Source organism: Phocoena sinus, chromosome 21, assembly GCF_008692025.1.
Source record: "Phocoena sinus isolate mPhoSin1 chromosome 21, mPhoSin1.pri, whole genome shotgun sequence".
In the NCBI taxonomy this organism is placed as follows: domain Eukaryota; kingdom Metazoa; phylum Chordata; class Mammalia; order Artiodactyla; family Phocoenidae; genus Phocoena; species Phocoena sinus.
Genome location: NC_045783.1, coordinates 18,021,544 through 18,042,142, shown reverse-complemented (window position 1 = coordinate 18,042,142; position 20,599 = coordinate 18,021,544). Strand labels below are relative to the sequence as shown.

General features: G+C 37.1%; 3 protein-coding genes across 8 annotated transcripts in view; 2 read left to right on the top strand and 1 right to left on the bottom strand.

Moving 5' to 3' along the window:
- The window catches only part of ZDHHC2 (zinc finger DHHC-type palmitoyltransferase 2), a 74,881-nt gene extending 69,664 nt beyond the window's left edge, over window positions 1-5,217 (top strand). For 2 of the 3 annotated variants that reach the window (XM_032618524.1, XM_032618521.1), the window contains exons 14-16: window positions 148-317; window positions 1,163-1,246; window positions 4,648-5,217. The gene's annotated coding sequence lies outside the window, so the exon portion shown is untranslated. Of the gene's footprint in view, window positions 1-147; window positions 318-1,140; window positions 1,247-4,647 lie in introns of all 3 variants that reach the window. The other variant, XM_032618523.1, reaches the window with a different exon arrangement.
- On the bottom strand, window positions 2,303-19,902 carry CNOT7 (CCR4-NOT transcription complex subunit 7). Of its 4 annotated transcripts, none has more exons than XM_032618525.1 (7): window positions 19,082-19,902; window positions 17,260-17,470; window positions 15,226-15,419; window positions 11,685-11,846; window positions 8,800-8,944; window positions 6,351-6,461; window positions 2,303-4,718 (listed from the first exon to the last, which is right to left on the bottom strand). In XM_032618525.1, the coding sequence occupies exons 2-7, from the start codon at window positions 17,374-17,376 to the stop codon at window positions 4,590-4,592; spliced, it is 858 nt and encodes a 285-aa protein (XP_032474416.1). In that variant the 5' UTR covers window positions 17,377-17,470; window positions 19,082-19,902; the 3' UTR covers window positions 2,303-4,589. The 4 variants fall into 4 exon arrangements, with proteins under 4 accessions (XP_032474416.1, XP_032474417.1, XP_032474419.1 ...); XM_032618526.1 differs by having other exon boundaries at window positions 18,180-19,883; XM_032618528.1 differs by having other exon boundaries at window positions 19,702-19,883.
- Window positions 19,345-20,599, top strand: part of VPS37A (VPS37A subunit of ESCRT-I) — a 38,500-nt gene continuing 37,245 nt past the window's right edge. The window contains exon 1 of the mRNA XM_032618519.1: window positions 19,345-19,758. Coding sequence (XP_032474410.1) covers window positions 19,634-19,758 — 125 coding nt within the window. The 5' untranslated portion in view covers window positions 19,345-19,633. The remainder of the gene's footprint in view (window positions 19,759-20,599) is intronic.

Here is a 20,599-nt window from a genome sequence, read left to right as displayed (position 1 = left end):
GATCTCTTCCTCCACTAGATTAGAATTTACTACCAAAATATCTTACTTTGTTACAGAACACAGGCAACTGTGTTAGACTTTATAATGGTCCAAACCGTGCACCCTTCCTGTTGTCTTTGCCATGATGGATTTGTTATTCTTTTACAGTAGTGTCCCGATTTGTATCAAGTGGACATCACTGAAGGGATCAGTTCAAGTAGGCTTGTTTCAGAGGAACTCCTGTGGATCACAAACTATGAAGTATCTCCCAGCACGATGTTCAGTATAGCAGGAGGTTCTGAAATAGGATGTTTTTTCCATCTTCCAAAAAAAAGGATGTAAGTAAAGAGGATGCTTGTCCATAATGCAGTCTGGGTTATTAGGAGCTCAGTCTCTGACACCCTTGAATTGTTCTTTACCAACAAAAAGGTCAAATGAAAGTCTGGCCAATGTCAATAAAGACAACTTTAAATCTCTTGAAGCCCTCTCACTGCAAAAGAGTGACAGCAAAAACAAAATGGTGACAACGCCCAAACGTAGATCTTTGATGTTCCTGTTCATATAGCCAATATTCAGTATTTCTGTACTGTTAGTTTACAGTTGGGGGGAAAATGTGTTAATGTTATTCTTTTGTGTTGACTTATTTCTGAGTACCAATTAAACCAAAGGGGGGCTTTTGATAAGTGACTTTAAGCTCTGGTTTATGCTAAAGCAGCTCCTTACTGCTCAGAAAGGACATATTATTTTATGATTCATGAAAACAAACTGATTTTTGTTGCATCTTCCAGGGAAGATTTAACAATGTAAGGAGTTCAATCCTGACCTGAATTTAATACTTAATGTTTCTTGTTTGACAGATAAAGGTGCTTAATCAAATTAAGAAAAAAACATAACGTCCCAAAGTAGAGTTCTGTTGATGCTGAATTAAAGAACTGTTACCATGGAAAGCTTCAGTTCTGTTGTTTTTTTATTCAGCTGAAACTAAGACTATTGTCAGAACTTAGGTTTGTTTCTTTTTCTGTCAGTATGTATAGCCCCTAAAGCCTAGTATTGAAAGTATCTTAAATGCCCTAATCATTTATAATGTGAAAGTTGAATGTTTTAGAAAAGCAACCTTGATTATACACTAATCTTAGTGTAACATACAAACATGTTTTGAAGTTCTTTAAAAAAATATACTTAGGCAAGAAGTAGAGAATATGGATGAGCCCTGGAGTAATGGCTAGAATCAACAGAAGGACAGTCTGTATACAGATGTATACTTCAGGTATGTTTTTTTTTGTTTTTATTTTTTGGTTTATGCTCTTTCTACATGGTCTTTGCAGTGGTATAAGACACCAGCTATCAGTAAACAATGTTAATTCTTGTTAGGAAAAAAAACAAAAGGTGTATGACAGAAGTGAAATGGGTCCCCACCAAACCAAACACCTTACATTTCCACAAGTTTTAAAATTTGATCAATTAAACTTTTTCCTGCTCCATGCATACTTTTACCACCATCAGTTACATCACATCCTTGTAGATTCCACTTCAGGTTGTACTTAGTGGTTTCTCAACTTCTTTGAAAATATTCTCACCTGTAGTTGTTTCTTCTTTACTCAAACTCAGCACTGGTTTCTCAAAAGTAAAGAACAGCTGGCAGTACTGATAACATCTGACTCATTAAGAGCCAAAGAAAAACACTCAATCATTTGTCTTGTTCCATAATTAACTGCTGATGTGCCCCACTCTTCAAGCAACTGTTCTCATCAGAAAGCTGTACACAAAGCTTAAGTTTTCTCTGGATACATTCTTTGGGCTACTGCATTCAGACATGATACATAACTCACCATCAGTAAACAGCTTTGCTTGGCTAACAAATGGGCCACTTGTAAACATACTTTGGCTGCAGGCTTATTTTCATTTTTTATTTTTATGAAGAAATTATGCTGTGATGAGATACTCCATTTTAAAATTGCTAATTCTCCTGTTGCTTTCCCATGAGTTGGGAATATTGTGATGAGGGCTTAGTCTGGTTATATCAACATACGTTGTATTTTTTTTTAGGACAGTTACAGTGTCACAGTTTATTAAAATTTGATAATATAATTCACACTCCAATGTGCCTTAAAAAGCACACCAAAGTGCACTTTTCTTGTTTTGACATAGTGGGTATGAATTGGTAATATAAACAAATAATAAAATGTGGTGGTTCAGAGAAATACATGGCACAGCTGCTGTCAGGTCATGAAATGATGAGAATGCCACAGGCAGTTTCTGTAGCAGCTACTCAATTCCCACTGTAGTGCAAAGATAGCCACAGACAGTACATAAATGATGTGGCTGCAATCCAATAAAACTTTATTTGTGGACACTAAATGTTGAATTTCATAATTTTCACATGTCAGGAAATGCTCTTTTTTTCCCCCCAACCATTTAAAAACTGTAAAATCCATTCTCATGTCACTGGCCATACAAAATACAGGCAGCAGGCTGGTTTTGATCAGTAGGCCATAGTTTGCTGATTCTTGCTGTAGTAGACTTAACAGAATATGGTTAAGTCCAGAATTAATGGCTTAGGAACATGAAAAAATGATCGAATATCTTTTATCCAAAAGCTAGGTTTAGTAAAGGTTATAATGTTCCTCTTTTAGAAGTTATAAAATATATTAGTTCTTGGAGACAGAAACCAAAACCAAAAAATTGATACAAACTCTGAAATTCAGCAACTACAAACTGAAATTCAGCAACTACATGGCTATTTAAAAGGCAATCTTTATAAAAGATCAAAAGAAAAAGAAACCAATTAGATAGCTAATTTGTGTTTGACTTTAAAAGAAGCCACAGTAAGTTATACCAAATGCATTTACTTTGTACATCTTTCAGAATAAATGGGGAGACAGAAGTCCAGTCTTAACATCTAGTTGAAGTATGCATTAAAAAATAAGCCAACACTGTTGAAATGTAGAAGGCTCAGGTTGATTTTTTCAATTAAGAGATTAAAAATCATCTAGTTAATGAAGTTACTGAGTTATGTTCAGTTGCCCAAATTAAAAAAAAAAACCCACAACAGCCCCCAAATATTTCTGAAACAAAATTACTAGTCATCAACATATATAAGAAAACATTTCTGAAGCCTTTATTTACAAAAGCTTTAAAAACAATCCCTCTGTTTCACAAATGTTTTGTTTAAAAAGGACCACCCAGTTTACAGCATTGAAGTATCATGAATAAAGAATGGACAAGGGAAACAAACCAATGTGGCTAACATTTGGAGATTTGCTAATACTACTGATTGAAGTGCAGATAACACACATCATAACTTGTAGTCCATCATTTCAGGGCAGAGTTAATGATTACCAAAGTGTCTTCCTACACATGCTCTGATCTGGTCACATATTCTGCATGGCTAAGTATTTCACAGTCTCTTTTGTCAATATATATAAAATAGATTGCAAAGATATACACAAAAAAATAAACAAGCATTACACTCCTCAGGTAATTTTATTAGCTACACTGTATATAGCTAATAAATTTATATTTTTTGTATTTTGTTGTTTTGCACCAAATCTCTCCATTATTTATATTTGTAGCAACTATGAAAGCACAAATTTTTTGTCTTCTAATTTAATCTGGTACAAAATATACCTAAAGACTTGCAATCTTTGGATTTTAATGAAATTGATTTGTGTAATCAACAAATCAAGAGCATCATTAGGTATGGCTATAAAATTTTTTAAAATTAAAAATAAGGGTAAATAGCGATGGAATAAAAAGAAGCAGATCAAGGGAAGTGTGCTATCATAAAATAACCGCAGCTTCAACATCTTGGATACCAGTTTCCGGGCAGACACTAAACATCCAATCACAAAGGATTTTTCCTGAAGGGTGTAAAGCTGGTTTGAAAAGTTCTTCCGTCACAGAGCAGCCTACACATGCCAATTAGAAACCGACAGACACGAGATGTGCTTGGGAGATTAAGTACTACGTACAGAAACAGCAGTTACTAAGCTCCTCAGTAGTTTTTTTTGTCTTTTTTTTTTTTGTAGTCTTGCTGAATCAACCATTTGCACAATGCATGTTCTATATTCTGTGGGTCAAAAGCAAGTAAATACTGTATAAAGTTGGCAGATGGTCGTTTTTCCAGCTAAGAGCAAGAAAAGCCAAAACTGCTGATAAAACAGAGGATTTGAGTCAGAATCACTCTCTAAAGTGCAAAATTGATGGTCCACAATCTCAAATAGCTAAAACTCCTGCAGAATGGAAGGGAGACATGAAACAGGGAAATAAATTACAGTCAGTGCTAGTTAATTTAGGAAAGGGAAAAAACCCAAGCTCAAGTAAGTAATGTTGATCAAAGTATTCAATATGATGTACTGAATAGCTTTCCCCACTCTGTCACACACGCCTACTAACAAGTATATTAAGGCCAGATTTAACCTGAATGCTTTTCTATTTATTAAGATCTGAGATAGGAATGGTCATACTTAGTACTGAAAGGCAGAAAATAAAATGAGCTATGAGAGAAAAAACAGTAATGTCTATTGTTCAAGGGATTCAACCAGAGATAAAACCTATATACAAGCATGTGCGTAGCTCAAATAAAATAAAAATAAAAGAACTATTTCATGTCATGACTGCTTGTTGGCTTCCTCTTCATATGCATTCCCTGTGCCATTCTGTACATAGGATGAACCAGAACCAAGGCCATACAAATGACCACAATATTTGGCATCATCAATATGATCTTCAAAGAACATCTAAAAAGGAATTTTGGAAGAAAAAAAAGATAATTTTAACCAAAAGGTACCACTGGTAATTTATATTTCAGCAATGTAAGTACTGACTGTTCATTAACTATAATGACAGCTCTTTTCTATGGTGCTCCTCTGAAGCCACACATTTAAATTAAACGTGTAAGACTGACTTTCTCAAGAAGTACAGAGCTCAAAAGAAACCAAAGAAAAAGACTACCCAAAAAATGTATAAACACAACGCCTTTCCTATTAACACTCAGACCATTTTTGAGAATTTGTAACGGAAAAATGGCAGGCATTTTTATTCCATTAATTTAATAATACTTAATCATGAGAATGAATAAAAATAGCCAGTAATGGGCAGGGGAGGGGAAGTTTAGGTTTATAAGTAGCCTTGAGTCTGTGTGCAAGGCTAAGTTGGCTAAAAACAATCAAACCCCAAACATGGCTGGACAGCAAACCCTGAACATTCAGATTAGGTTATTATCCTTAATAAAGCCAAGAAAAATAAAGATAACGAATTAGTAGCAGAGAATCCACCATTAATTGAACCATAAAGGCATTTTTAAATGCAAAACTGAGAACTCAAAAGGTTGTCTTAATTCTCTAATGAAGCACTGGGAAGAAGTACAAAACAAAATATTTACTTGTCATGAACAGTCCAAACCACTTCTGAATCAATACCACTTGGCAAAATAGCTATGTGCTTTCTATTGTGTGTATTATTAATACATTTCTACAAAAAGTTTTAAATCCCCAGAAGTAGTCTCAGTCATTTCTTTAATGTCTAAGAGGATATACTCAAAAGAATTCTACAGTGAATATTTTGCAAGAAGGAAAACTCTTTTGTAAGCAAAAAAGTCCATTCTGTTTTGTTTTTGCACAACTGGCTTTCTTTTCTCTGCATTTAGCTACAATGAAGTATACCTGTCACTTAACCTAAGAGTAGACTTGGGTTCATTAAATTTCATTCTTCCATACCTAACTTTATATTTGAAGAACTTATCTCTGTCTTTTGCCACTTAAAGAGTGTCTGCCCAGCATGGTTTTTGATTTAACTATTTCAGATTTAACCCCTTTAGAATTCAAAACCTCTTTGTAAGAATCTACTAAAAAGCATGAGCTCTACTCTGTAAATCCTCAAAGAACTGAAGAATGGCAAGAGCAAATAGTATTTTCAGCAGCAGTTTTAATACCTAAGAGAAGCCAGTGCCAGGGAAAACTTAACATGTGGATTCCTTGACTTGACAGAAGCAACACTGATGTGGTCAACAGAAAGTCCTCTGGAGTTCTCCCATTAGTAATGTGTATGACCTTGGATAAAGGCTACCTGCATCTGGCCTCAGCTTCCTCACCTAAAAAATAACATGGTTGGACCTACATGACTTCTAAGGTAGTTTAAATTTTCTATTCTACAAAGAACTTATTTTTTTCATTGCCTTCTGAACTACATTTCAAGATGACTTATGATGACTTTTGATTACTTTCATTCAAGTGTAGTGAGTATGACTTACATGGTACCTATAATTATATACTTCACTTAATATGTACTTATTGCCCCAAAACTTTTGCCATTAGATTTTAATGTTCTCAACCTAACAACCAACTCAGAAAAATGCACTGATGTCTCCATACTTCTCTCATTTTGAAAAAGGCCATTCCTGTGAGCAATGAGTCAGATCCTGCCTGATGCTGTGGTCCTATCCGTTCCAGCTCTAACTGTTCAGCAACTTCCTGTAAACCACCCTACAAGAAAGAAAAATGGCTTGTCAAAAGAAAGGAACATTGCAACACTCGAATTCACAAATTACATAACTTAGACAATGACCAAAATAGAAATGAACTTCAGTATGTAAAGACGGACCTTATGAAGATCAGCAAAAAAACAGAGAATGTGAATTACTGATGTATTTGTTGAATGGGGGAGATGTTTATAATTTAATAAATGAGATCCTAATTGGGAAAATTTATCTTCATCATACTCTTTAAGGCATGTGGCAGGCAAATAACTTCCCTAAAGATATGGGGGAAGCAGATCATATATAAGGTAACAGGTACACAGGGTAACATTTACCAAGTACATCCACAGTCCAGCTATCATCCATCAATTATAAAACTGACTGTAGGCAGTTACTTCAAATTTTCTTAAGCTTCACACCAATCTATCTCTAAATAGTTTCACCTAAATAATTTGCACAAAACAAAGCTGTTATGATTAAATCCATAAGAATGCACTAAGTGCTTAACTATGGTTTTGTTAGTTTAAAAAGGTTATGTTGTTGTAAGAATACAACTCCTTAGAAGGGTCTGCTAAACACCCTCCTATGTAAATAGTGCTAGGATTTAAAAAAAAAAGATAATGTGATTGAAAGAAAGGAAGAGAAAGAATACAAGAAAAGAAGGAGAGAGGGAGTGAGGGAAGGAGAATAAAGAGGGGGAAAATGGGAGGAGAGAAAGGAAAGAAACATCAGGACCAACGACACACACAAATTTCTCTGAATTGTTAAGGCCTCTACCACCAAACTAGCCCTTCTCTACAACACAGCTTGAAACAGTGCTTTGCACAGCAGCTGCTTCAGAGCTAAAAATAGCACAAGGATTAGGTATCATTAGCAGCTGCTTAGGAGAGCAACAGAATAGAGCTATTCAGTACCACTGACTATAGGTCAAAAAGTACCTTTGTCATTAACCTAAGTTTTAACACTGCCGGTAACTCGGGGCATATTCAGAATATCTAATATGCTTAGAAATTTTTCAACAACATACACATAATGAACAATAATTCGGTTCTCTGTTCCCCAAAACTGTCATTGTACAGACATGTCAATTTTAAAAAGCATTTCCACAGCCAGATTAAAACATTTATACCTTGGGTTCTCAGCACACAATACTTTCAGGGGGTACCCTTTCTAGAGTAATGAGGATAACCTACTGTAAGTTCACTTGAGTCACAGTAGTCTCTTCAAATTGCACAGAATTCTGCTGTTCTTTGGTGCTACAAACGTGAAGTAATATTTCTTAAAAATTTCCCTGGTTATATGCTATATCCTGTAATGAGGCAAGCAAACTTTGGACAAAAGACCACTCTCATGATTTTCAGTTCATCTGTCAAAAGCAAAGTTTCCTTATTCAATTCCTAAATTATTTCTTTTTGCATGAAAGTAAAACTCTTATTTGAAGTTTTTACCATCTCCTAAAAGTATAACCTTCCTTGCACTTCTAAAAAGCTGGTGAGGAGAATACTTGATTACCCTTGATGTAAGTTCTATGAAGCAACCACTTTACATCAATGTTTTTCCTGAATTACAGCTTAAACACAAACACACCAGAAAAAACAAAACCACTGTATTCCTTAGGAGTCTGTACCCCCGTAGTGAATTCATTCTAAGACTAAAGGAGCACTTTTCCTTCATAAAGACACTTTCTTTTCTTTTTGAAAGAATTAATGTTCAGAAGTAACAAGTCATTTACACACATGGTAAGCAGTGTCAGAATGTAAGCTGCTGTCTAGACAGGACCTACCCAATCACTAGCACTACTAACAAGCTGACATCTATGGGCCAGGGGAGGGAAAAAAAAAACCCTTTTAGCTATGTAATTTACTCCTAGTAACATGACCCTATGACTAGACCCAAGAAAATAATCTCTCATGAAGGTAAGCTGAAGGGGAAACACTTTTTGCTACACAACTGACTATATCTGCACATTGCTGGCCACTTCAGACTTTATCTTGCATGGAAAGACTATGTGCGTGTTGCAAGAGAGTGAGAACTTGGACTTCTGTGCCTGAGAGGCTCAGATTCTGTGCTAGTTTATGTTCAATCTGGCAAGCAATGACAAAAATCTGATCTTCTGTTTAAATCTTGTTGAAAATTTATTCTGCCAATCTATACTGGAGCTCTGAAAAAGGATTTCCTATAAACTATTTATGCGAAAAAGGAATCAAAAAATCAGATAATGTAACCGCATTTAACATAAAACTTAAAAATAGGGTTTAAATCAACATCCCAACCCAGCACCTTGTAGGTCAGTCACCCATTCTGAATACTGTGCTGATTACAGATAAAGACATTCGAAGCCTTACTTTGAGATTTTTGCAGCTCTTCATGAGGTACTTCACATCATAAATGACAGGAAAAAACAATCGAAGGATCTCAAAAAAGTCAAGTTCTTCTTCAGGCAAGTTAGAATTGGTCAGGATTTTGATTAAGTAGCCAAAGTCATAACCACTACAAAAGGGTGAAAGAATAAAGAAGAGGGGCCATAAAAACCACAGAAATGAAAAGATAGATTTTTTTCTGATACAACTTTTAAGGGAGTCACACTGTAGGCGGAAAAACAAATGAACCAGAAAAAAGTACACAGAATAAAAGAGAAAATAAATATGTTTACAGTTCTAATGGGGAAAAAATGCCATCTTTTACAGACAGTGTCATTTCATCATTCAGGGATACCAATATACAGAGATCTCTACTACCCTCCTAAGCGTGTAGTCACTAAACTACTATTTTGCTAATCCTTGAATAGAGAACTCTCTAAATAGAGTATCAAACTGTCCATAGCAGATAGCTCAAAAAATAAAGATGAAAGGAAACTTGGCAAAAATGTCAAATGACGCAGGAAAACTGGCATTCAGAAGGCAAAAATAATGCATATCTTCGCATCATTTACATAACAAGGTCATACACTTCAAAAACCCAAAGGGTAATTCCCTAACAAAGTATCTTCACTTCCCTTAAGTGATTTTATTAATACTAGTCTCTTCCCTCAAAGTTTTGTTCCTATCTCAATCCCCAAGAGATACTAATGGTAATAATGTTGAACCTTGAAGCGAAGGTAGTAAAGGCTGAGAACTAGTATCTAGAAAATAAAAAACCAACTCCCACACTCTCAAATCAACACCTCCTCTCCCTACTGTTTGGCTTTTCCACAGCTTTATATCAATACCTCTCTACACTCCCGTGCCACAATCACACCCCTTCTTTTCCCTGTCTACCTTTCCTTTAAGGACCTCCCAAAGGATGCCTTCCCTCAAGAGCTCAGCTCCCACAGATTTCTCAGACAAGCTGTTTTCTTGTACTTCCCTTTAAAGCACATGTATTGTTTTCTCCACGTTTAAAGGGTAGGTGTCACATCTTAATTTTTTTTCCTTATGGCACATAGTTGGGACTCAAATATTTGATGAGAGATGCTATTTAACATATCTTTCAGGGGAGATTACAAATAAAATTTCTATTCAATGTTTAGAATTTTACTTCTTACTTTAAAAAGAGAAAAAAATGTTTTTACATTGAAGACCATTAAGGAATATCAAGGAATAAACAGCAGAAACCTTTAAATTTCTGGTAGCTAACAAGGAAGTAACTAACTTTGCTGTCTGCCTAAAATATGTCAGTATGTTTGCTTAGCATCAATACTAGTAAAAGGAAGATCATATTAGAGTTTAGGATTTATAAATTTCTTCAACTAGTCTTTATCTACTAGAAATAGATTAGAATATGAAGAAAATATTTAATGACATTTAGTAGAATAAAATCTTAACATATCTTGACAAATACTCAAATATATCAGAGTCTAATCCAGACTCTAAACTCTAAGAAGACATGACCCCTTTCTGTTTTTGTTCATCTTATCCTAGTACCTAGCATAGGGTATTTGCTCAGGGTATTTTTTGAAAGAAAGAACCTGTCATACATAGTAATAAAAAAAACAGGACTATGCTTTCCAGTTCTTTTGTATCTTCATGACCAGGAAAGTAAAAAAAAAAGAACTCAAAAAACGTTCCTGAAATTACCAGAGACTTAAGCCTCATCTCCTGAGGTATAGGCTCAAATGGAGAACAGAGAAAAAAAATGATAGGTGGGAATTGGTATGCTCAATACTCCAACTCAAAAATTACTGCTTAGTACTGCATTGAAGCTGACAGTATGAACAGTCCTTCACTATTCTCATTCATTACACAGGCCAGCGCTGGAAATTCTAAAGCACGCAGAAACTCTTATTTTTTTTTTAATGTGTGAAGTGGACCAAGTATAAGAACATTAATATATGCAAAATGCAGTGCTTTTTAAAAAGATAACAAGAGGCCAAATAAAATTCCCAAGGTCACTATTAGTCCCTGGGCTGCCAATTTAATTTAGTTTACTTAGATAGGAAAATTCTTTCTCTTACCTAAAAGTCTATATTTACAAAATGGAATTAATTTCCTTTCCAGAAATTCTCTTCAACAATCTGATTTTATTTTATGATAAGAATTTAAAACTACCACTTATTGAGAATTTACTGTGTGTAAAGCACTTTACTAGATGCTTTAAATATGTTATTATCGACCATTAAAACAATTCTGTAAGGTAATTCTTCTAAGTGATTTCTTCCTGACACTCTATTAGAAAAAAAACATTAAAATCCACCACAGAGACCCACCCCTAGCTTTCTCTTTGCCATTTTTTTCCATAGCACTTAATCACCATCTAACAAACCACAATATACATCTCATCATTTTAAAAAATTGTCTGCCTACTCCCACCAGAATGTAAACTCCATGAAATGATTTTACTCTATTTTGTTCGTAGCTTAATGCCTAGAATCTTACCACAGTGCTTGGCATATGGTAGATAATAAATAACTTTTTTGAAAAAGGAATAAATGTTTTCATTCTAAGGCTTAGAAATGTTAAATAACCCTAGGTAACAAAGATTCCAAATGGCACTGCTGGATTTAAACCAAGGTCTATTTTTCCAGCCTGTGCTCTTTCCACATGCAATACTGTCTCTTAGTCCAAAATGGATCCCATATCATTAAATTCATCTTTAAGCAAACCAACATTAGCCTGTCAAGAGTTAGGAGACTGCTACATGGCAGCCAATTTTTTGTAACTAAGCCTGAAATTGCTGACACAGTGACCCAAGTGAAGTGTGAAGCAGCCAGGAAATGATAACACAAATGCCATTTTCAATGTAATCTTTTTACCTATGAAATGATAACCATTTGACCCCTTCACAGAGGACTACTCCTGATGTCATAAGAAGTTCTGCAAAGTACTGGGTCTCAATTCCTTCCTCCTCATGTTTTTTAAACTGGATACCAGATGTTGTTAGTAGCTCTATAGAGTCTTGGGCATACATGTCCTCCCTGGCAGAAGAAAAAGAAAAACATTCAAAAGTGCCATATTTCAAACTGTTTTTCTCCCACTTATATCTACAACTACAGCGCCAGAAATATCAAGAGAGAGAATGGGCTTGGGTCCATTTATTCCAATGCTTCACATATATGGAATGAAAACACAACTTAAGTACAAAGGTCATTTAGTATTTTAGAAAAATGTTCATGTAGTAAATAATCATTCACAACAGTCCAATGGTGAGATTTTCATCTTTACTATCAATTTCATTAGCCTTTCACAAGTTAAGTAAATTTAACTGGATTTGAAACAAAGGGTCTTCTTCTAACCAGTGGCTACCACCACAAAGTAAGAGACGTGTTCTTATGGGGGCTTTCAGTCTCAGCAGCCCTTTTAATGCTGCCAAATGGAGCTGCAGCCCCCGGGGGTGAAGGCCTGTGTGTATCTCCCGGGCTCTCAGCAGGAAAGAGAATGAGTAGAAAACATCTGCTGTGGCTGAGTTAAACCACATTCCGTTTTAAAGAAAAAGGAGATGCCTCCTCTCACTAATGATGAGCCTTTCAAATAGCTCTAATAAGCAGTAAACTGTTTAAAATGAAGGGCTCTGCTAGAATAGCATTAATTTCTTCTTCTAACAACCTTACTCCTAGAAGATTACCTCCCAAAAATCAAGCCAGGAAATCTAAATATAAACCAATCTTTCAAGATTTTACTTAAGCCAAAAAGAAAGCCATCTCTAATTTCTAAGCACAAACACACAGGTATCCAAAACATTATATTAAATCAAAAAAGTGATCAAAATGAAAGTATGTTCCTGAGAATAAATGAAAAGTATTTCATGCATTGCCCACTGGTTGTTTCCTTTTATTTACTTTTAAAATTGTGAGAATACTGGTTTTTACCACTTAGCAAAAAAAAATTCTATAAAAGCTTTAATAAAACAAAACCAAAAGGAACATTACACTTAGGCCAAAAAGTATCCTTATGGGCTACTCTCTGGAAATCAATTTACTATTAAATGTCTTTGAAAAATAACAAAACTAGCAACTGAAATATTTAAAAACAGAGGAACCACAATGATCACTGTAAGTCAAAATTCCCTGGAAAATTTCCCTGGAAAACCCTTGTTACAGAAGGGTATCTGAATAAATCCAAGTTTTTTCATTACACAACAGATATTACTGTCCTTATTATACTAAAATATGTACCTTAAACAAGTAGAATCTCACTCATCATGCCCCAATGCTAAGAGACATGCTTTAGCAATTATAACCAACCAAAGGCATACCAGATTCTTTCTCCAGGCACACATTATTCTGGGCCATATGTTCACTTTACTTTTATTGTAGTTTATTATCTCTCTCTCAATCAGAATTTAAGCTTGAAGAGGGCAATGATTTTTGTCTGTTTTGTTCAATGTTATATCACCAAGGAGTACTGCACTATTCAAGTCAGTATTTCCCAAACCTGACCAATGATAACAATCGCTCAGAGAACTTAGCAACAATATGGATTCCCAAGTCCCACACCTGGACCTAATGAATCACAGCCTCCAGGAGAGAGACCTGGATGAGTACCTCTGGTGTTTTATGATCAAGTATCAAATTATATTTTAATTTTCATGTACATATCAACTCCAAATTCAGTTTAGAGCAAATTCCCAAACATTGGACTTTGGCAATAGAAAGCTGACAGAAGATTTATAGAAACACTAAGTTATAATGACTATGACCAACTTTCCCCAACACTGTGTCCCTGGGGCCTAGCACAGCTGCTGACACATTCATTCTAGGCACTCAATAAAAAAGTCAATTTTCATCTTTCTTCAAAATATCCAAGATTCATGGTGCTCTTTCTCCACATTAGGCAGAACTGGTTTTACCTTCCAACTGACCCTTTCTACTTAAATAATATTTTTCACTGTATCCTTAAACATCTATTAAGATATTAACATTAGTATGAATGGTGGCAAAACTACAGTAGCCCTCTCTGTATAAGAAAAAAACGTCTTTCAGAGATTGTAATAATAAAGCAGTTATTATTAGAACAAGGATGTTTCTAGAAAAGAAAAATGTCAACTTTACCAAAACTGAGACACTTAATGGTCACCTACTCACGTAATACGATCACAGCAGTATCTTAGTAAAGACCAATGTTCTAATGATCAGCTTGGAAAAAAGGTAACATGGAACAAATGAAATGGTAAAGAACTGATTTTAAAAAGGGTTATCTTTTGGGAAAAGGATAAAAGGGAATTTTTGGAACTAAAGTACATATAAATGGTTATTATCAGTTTTAATAGAGATGAGTACCTTTCACCCTCTACCAAGTTCTGGAGCATATATTATTAAATTCAACAGAGTAAAAACAAAGAGTCAGGCTAAACATAATGCAATTAGAAGCCATACTATTGCATCATTGACAACACTACCCTCTGAATTCATCAGCCCTGCTTTTCTTTAGATCTTATATGCTAAGTATCACATTACAGAGAATGGAGGTTCTTACGTGGCACTACCATTAATTGTCCTACAGCTTCTTTTACAATTTTTCAAATCGGATGTTAGATCATATGAAACAATCAGAGGCTGTCAAATAGAAGGATAGTGCAGTATAGTAATATACTCAAAATGTATTAAACATTTCCCCATCTCACAGTCAGTTTGTAAACAATCTGCCCTTACCCCAAAACACTGGAAACTTCCCTAAGCTATCAAGACTACTCGTACCAATGATATAGAAGTATTGTGAGTAAAGAAACTGGGTTTTGACCCAGGGCTTGAGTTAGAATTCAGATTTTGAATTGTTTCTAAAAGAAACACCAGGCTCAAAGATACTATTACTTCTCCCATATATAACTTACAAAAGGTTTTGTGGACTGACCTGAGAATATAAACATTATATAATATTGATTTAAAAGGAAAATGCACCCAAGTTTCCAAGAACTGTCTTACCACCTGTGATGTGTAATCTACTCATACACTGGAGTATGACCGTAATAAAAATCTCTTCACAAGGATAACTATTACAACAAAAACATATATATTTCAAATTGCACTCAAAGTTTGAAAACAAAATTAATGTTGTAAGATAATTTTTTCAATCAAGAAGTATTTTCAATACCCAGTTTTCCAAATTTCAAAATAGTGGCAGTCATACTTTTCAAATAACATCTCTAAAACTCAAAGTATTTGCATTTAAGTCTTCTTTAGCCTAATTTTTTTGTCCCATGATAAAAAGAAACGTAAACTTTTGAAATTTTAGGTTTTAAATATTTCCAGGATAATGACACCAAATTCAGTTATAATTTCATTTGTCATACTTGAGGGAAATTAATTCCTAAAATTAAACTAAAAAAAGAAGTTTGGGTTAAATTTATTTCCCACTTACGTCAAATTAAATTTAAAATTAAACTGCCAAGTTGAAGTTCCTGGAGGGTATTCTCCTTGCTCATTCATAAATGTCAGTCCTAGCTGAATTATCTTCAACAAGTCCACATTACACCGCAATAGTTGGTACTGATAGTCAGCATTGCTCCTGAATTCTCCAATGGGTCTTGCAACCACACCTGGAAACTCGGTGTCCTGTAAAATAGTTTTAAGGTTCATTATTTACTAAATGGTCGAAACCACAATCCACATATTCCTAGAATAAATAATTAATTTGGGGTACAAGTCAAAGAATCCTGTTATAGGTTATATTCTACACAATTCACGTTCAATTGCAAAGTACCTTTTAACTAGGAAGAGCATTACTTTTTAGAACCATAAAAGAAAACTCTGCACACTTAACAACTTCTTCTTACTTTAAATATCATATTAGTAAAAAACTACTATGTATTAGATACACATAATAATGCAACTGAGTACTCTATTCCCAAGGAAGGGGGAAAAAGTCACAAATTCATGTTTCTCAACCGGTGTGTGAAACTATGCTCACAGTATTCTAATGTTAAAACCAATGAAGAACTGTTTAAAAAGAATGGGAGATGCACCATACTTTCCGATTGCTTTTCTGAGGTAAGGTTTATCTAAATACCAAAACCCTCCTAATTTCTTGGGCTAAAACAGTACTCTCTCTACAGTCCAGAGAAAGCACATCCTTAAAAACTGCTAAAAACTGCATGCCACCACTCATTCCTGTAGAATGTTGAACACATCTCTAATGTTGTCATTCCTTATCATCTGAGAAGGAAATGATCACTATAAATTCCTACTAGAAAAAAATAATAATTTCATTCTAATTGCAAGTACATCTATTAAATAGGACATTATCTAGGTACACTCAAATATTCATATTTTAACCAATCAACCTGCCCCTCCCAAAAAAGAGTATTAATTTATTTGTATTAAATATACTAATAATATATCAGTTTAGTATTAAAATTCAAATTAGGAAACTAAGAACAAAACCTAAATACCAACTCATATGAAGCAGTAAAGAAATTAAAACTTTTCTAAATTCAGTCCAACTCAACAACCACTTTATTGGACGCTATGTGTTATGCTAGGTGTCGGGGAAGAAAGGATGATTAAGACACTAATCTCTTACTTCTCGAAGCTAATAATCTAGAAAACAGTAGAGAAGCCAAAACACAATAGTAAAGAAGTAAAATAATTAACTGAGTAGACAAGCTAGGCAGATTGAACAGTACATGCAAAAGTAGAAATGCTTAACAGTACAGTGTGTCCACGGAACTCCACTGGTAATTAAAAAACAAACAAAAAACTGCAGATCAACAGTGCTTCACTGGGAAGTGTGAATTTTTTTGTTTGAGAAAGACATTCAGGAGTTCCATCTGGTATTAATATTAGGCCTTAATGTTGCTAGGAGCAGACCTGGCATTCACAGCTAGGTCCTAGCATTCTTCTGTAAACAGTTTCACACTATAACATCAGACAAGGCCAGTCTGTAATCATGACTGAACATACGCAAAAACACAGACATTTGTCCAAACCACAAAAATGACCAAACATCTTTCTATCTTGGCTGAGTGACTGTTGCTTCTTTATGGCTTTAGCCTCACTCCAGTCTTCTCTCATTCTAGTTGAGACTCAATAAGATACCCTATCATGGAATTACCTGAGCTTACTAACAGCATCCAGTTCAGAGCAAAGCCCTGCTTCCTTACTCCTTTCCTAAAACCACCTGCCACAAGCACAAATCCTAAAAGTCCTTTCTAACACTCTCTTACTCAAATGCCCCATGGTTCTAAGAATGCATTTTCCCTCAGTGCAATGAGTAAGAAACCCAACTTGTCATATTACAGGTGTGTTCTTGGTGGTCTTCAGTCATTGACAAAATTCTTTTTATAATTAAATTAATCACTAAAAAAAATCAGCCAGAAGGGCTGAATTCAAGATGTTTAAAATCCCCTTTCCTCTTTCATAAAAAGCATTTTAAGGATTTTGCTCATAGGCATACCATAGCAACGTAATTATATTTTCGGATAACTTGACGAATTTTCTTCATCTCTTCATCCAGGTTGCAAGCCCAAACTTCACAAATTCTTTGGCTATGATCTACAGTCGCTGCTGGCATAGTGAGGGCACAAGGAGTCTAGCTGCCAAGCATCAAAATGTTATACTTGATTGAAGATTTGTTTCGTAAAATACTTTATCCTTTATTTATGTACCTGTCAAAATAAGAACCAACTATATGAGGAATCTGAATCACAGAATAATTGAATTGACAGAAACCTAAGAGATTATCTATTCAGTCCTTGCTTTATAAGAAAATCAAAGTTTAGAAAGTGACTTAAGTCACACAGCTAATCAGTAGGAGAAAAAGGACTACAACACAGGTTTCCTGGTTCTAATATGTTATGTAAAAACAGTGTTTTTTGTGTACATACTAATCATTTTTAAAATTTTTTCATTACTTAAAAATTGCTATAAATTCAACTCACTCTCTGAATAAAACTTTATAGACATCCCTTTCCAGAAAAAAAAGGAAAAGTGACATGCTGATATACATGTGAAAAGATCAGATCAGATGTTACTAGGGCAAAGATAGTATTTGCTTTTATTCCTCATTAACTGAACATTCAAAGTCTGATTTAACTACAAAATCTACTGGAATTTATTCAAGTCAGATTGGAGGGACCAAAAGTAAACCAATTAAAAAAAAAGTTCTTTTTGCAATAAGTAACAGCCACAGAAACTGTTTCCATGTCTGTAACTGTGCATGGGAGAAAGAAAGAAAGCAACAGAGGGTCTGCATTTCTAATTTTTTCTTTCTAATTTCCTAAAAACCAGAGCATTTTCCCTGGTTACCAAACACACATGTCACGTTTCTGGTCCCTAAACACAGGTTTCATGGTATATAATGAGAGCAGTACAGACCAACATTGATTCTTGAGCAGGGAAATTCCAGATGCGCTTTCATTTTTCACACAACTTTGAAAAAAATCATAACAGAAAATGTAAAAAAGGGAATTATGACCTCCCCTTCTAAACTCTGCAGTCACAAATGTAACCTCGAGTGCTCTAAGAACAGAAACCAAAGATCCAGGGGCTCCTTCCTTTATAACCCTCTTCGCTAAACACACACACACACACACACACACACACACACACACACACACACACACACACACACAGGAAAGATCCAGGGCCCCTTCCTTTATAACCCTCTTCACTAAACACAAACACACACAGTGGAAAGACCCTGTAGTTGAACATTGCTTTCCTCCACCTCTCTCTACTACAGTTCCAGAAGCGCCGAAGAGGCATCAGAGGCCCTCTCTTTACTGGAGGTAGCATCTCCGAACAGCTGGTTCCCAACGAAACGCGAGGACAGTACAGACACACATCTCCGAACAGCGGGTTCCCAACGAAACGCCAAGACAGTACAGACACACTCAAGTCACAGATAACTCTCTTCCCTGGCAGAAAGCCAGAGCGAAGGTACTGATAACCATTGACCGGAGCCGGATGGACTCCCAAGCACCGCTGCGTGAAGGAATACGAGAAGCTAAGGATCTAGGCCACCGCCCTCCACTCCCAATTTCCGCCCCACAGCATTGAAGCACCAGGTACAAAGCCTTCGCGTCATCACTCTGCGCCACCCCGTTGACATACCCCCCAGTCCCAGTTACCCTCCCCCTCCACCCGCCGCCCAGCCCTTTCGTTAGCCAGCTGCACTCCAGCTGGCGCCATCGCGCACCCGCTTAGGTTCGTCATTCCCGCCCCCTTTCTACTTCTCCAACCCGCCCCTCCCCCCGCAAGTCTGTGGCAAGATCTACTTGTGTCGCTGAGCTCGCACTTCTCCTCCTCCTCCTCGCCATAGAGACAGCACCCAGCGGCGGCGGGGGTGGCGGCAACGACGGCGGCGGCGGCGGGTGCCCCATAGACACCTCTCGCCCGGCAAGGGGGAAAGGGGAGCCGGAGCTGCGCCGCACCGCGCTGCGCCGTCGCTTCTCGCACGTCCGGGCGGGGGCGCCAGATGATGACGCGACACGCAGAGAGGGCGGGGCACGCAGGTGACGGAAGCTGGGGTGGTGGAGAGCTGCGCGGTCAGGCGTCCTGACTGGCTGGTTGGGGCGTCAGGGCAGTGAAGGGAGGACTGCCGGTCCCGGGCGGCGAGTTCCCTGTCTCCAGCTGTCCGCAGACAGAGCATTCCCCCCTGACCCCGAGGACCCCCGGCCGGGTTTGCTTAGAGAAGACGCGGCTCCCCAGCACTTGGGCTGGGACGTCCCTGCCCGCTCCTCCTCTGTCGCTGGGGAACCGCCGGGCTGAGCAGCTGGGAGAAGCAGGCCAGAGCCTTCTAGGGCCTCGGGCCCGGGGACCCGTGGAGGATGAGCTGGCTCTTTCCCCTGACCAAGAGCGCCTCCTCCTCCGCGGCTGGGTCCCCCGGTGGTCTCACCAGCCTCCAACAGCAGAAGCAGCGGCTGATCGAGTCCCTCCGGAACTCACACTCCAGGTGACTGGTCGCCGCCTCTCCGACAGGAAGAAAAAGTAGGGCGGGAGGGCGGGCTGGTCCTAACTACACTCGCAGCTCCTCAGGCCGACTCCCGCCAGCTGCCGCCTTTTGACCTACCTCCCTTCGTCCTGCCTCTCACGCTTGCTCTCCTATCCCTGACCCACGTTCAGGATTTTCTTCCGGGCCCTCCTTCCCTCCGTCCCGCCCCACCACTGCTCAGCTCCTCTAATTCCGATTTGCTCATCCCTCCTGACACAGCGCTGCTGACTGTAATCTGTCTCATAGTCTGTCTCCAGTATACCTTGCTTTGCCCGGCTTCCACACTGATCTTTCCCTTTGCCCACCTGTTTGCTGCGTTGGCAGAATTGTTAAAATTCTGTACTTGGGTAAAAAGAATCGTGAAGAGTGATCTCCAAGTTTCACAAATAGTGGACCATTTTTGAAAAAAAACCGTTTCAACATTAAAGAGAAGGGAAGACAGTTTTCACCAGTGAGTTCTTCTCTGGGAGTGACATACTCAATCCTCTGAAGTCTCTAATAGAAGATTTACCCCGTTCTAACCACCTCCCCCCAGCTGGCAACTATCAGTCTCTGTTCACTTCTCACTTCGTTATTCTTGTTCCCACACTCGGGAATTGCCTTAGAGTCATCTTGATTGTTCTGTTGGCGTTGTATGAGTTGTTCATTTCTAGCGTGGTCAGATTAGAAATATTTTGCAATTCAAATTAATTCAACTGTTTTTATTGTAAACTGGTTTGCTGCAGCCCTTTATATTGCAAAAATCTGTGACCTCTAGTGGTTTTTAAAAATTAGAACTGCCTCTTTATATTATATGAATTAT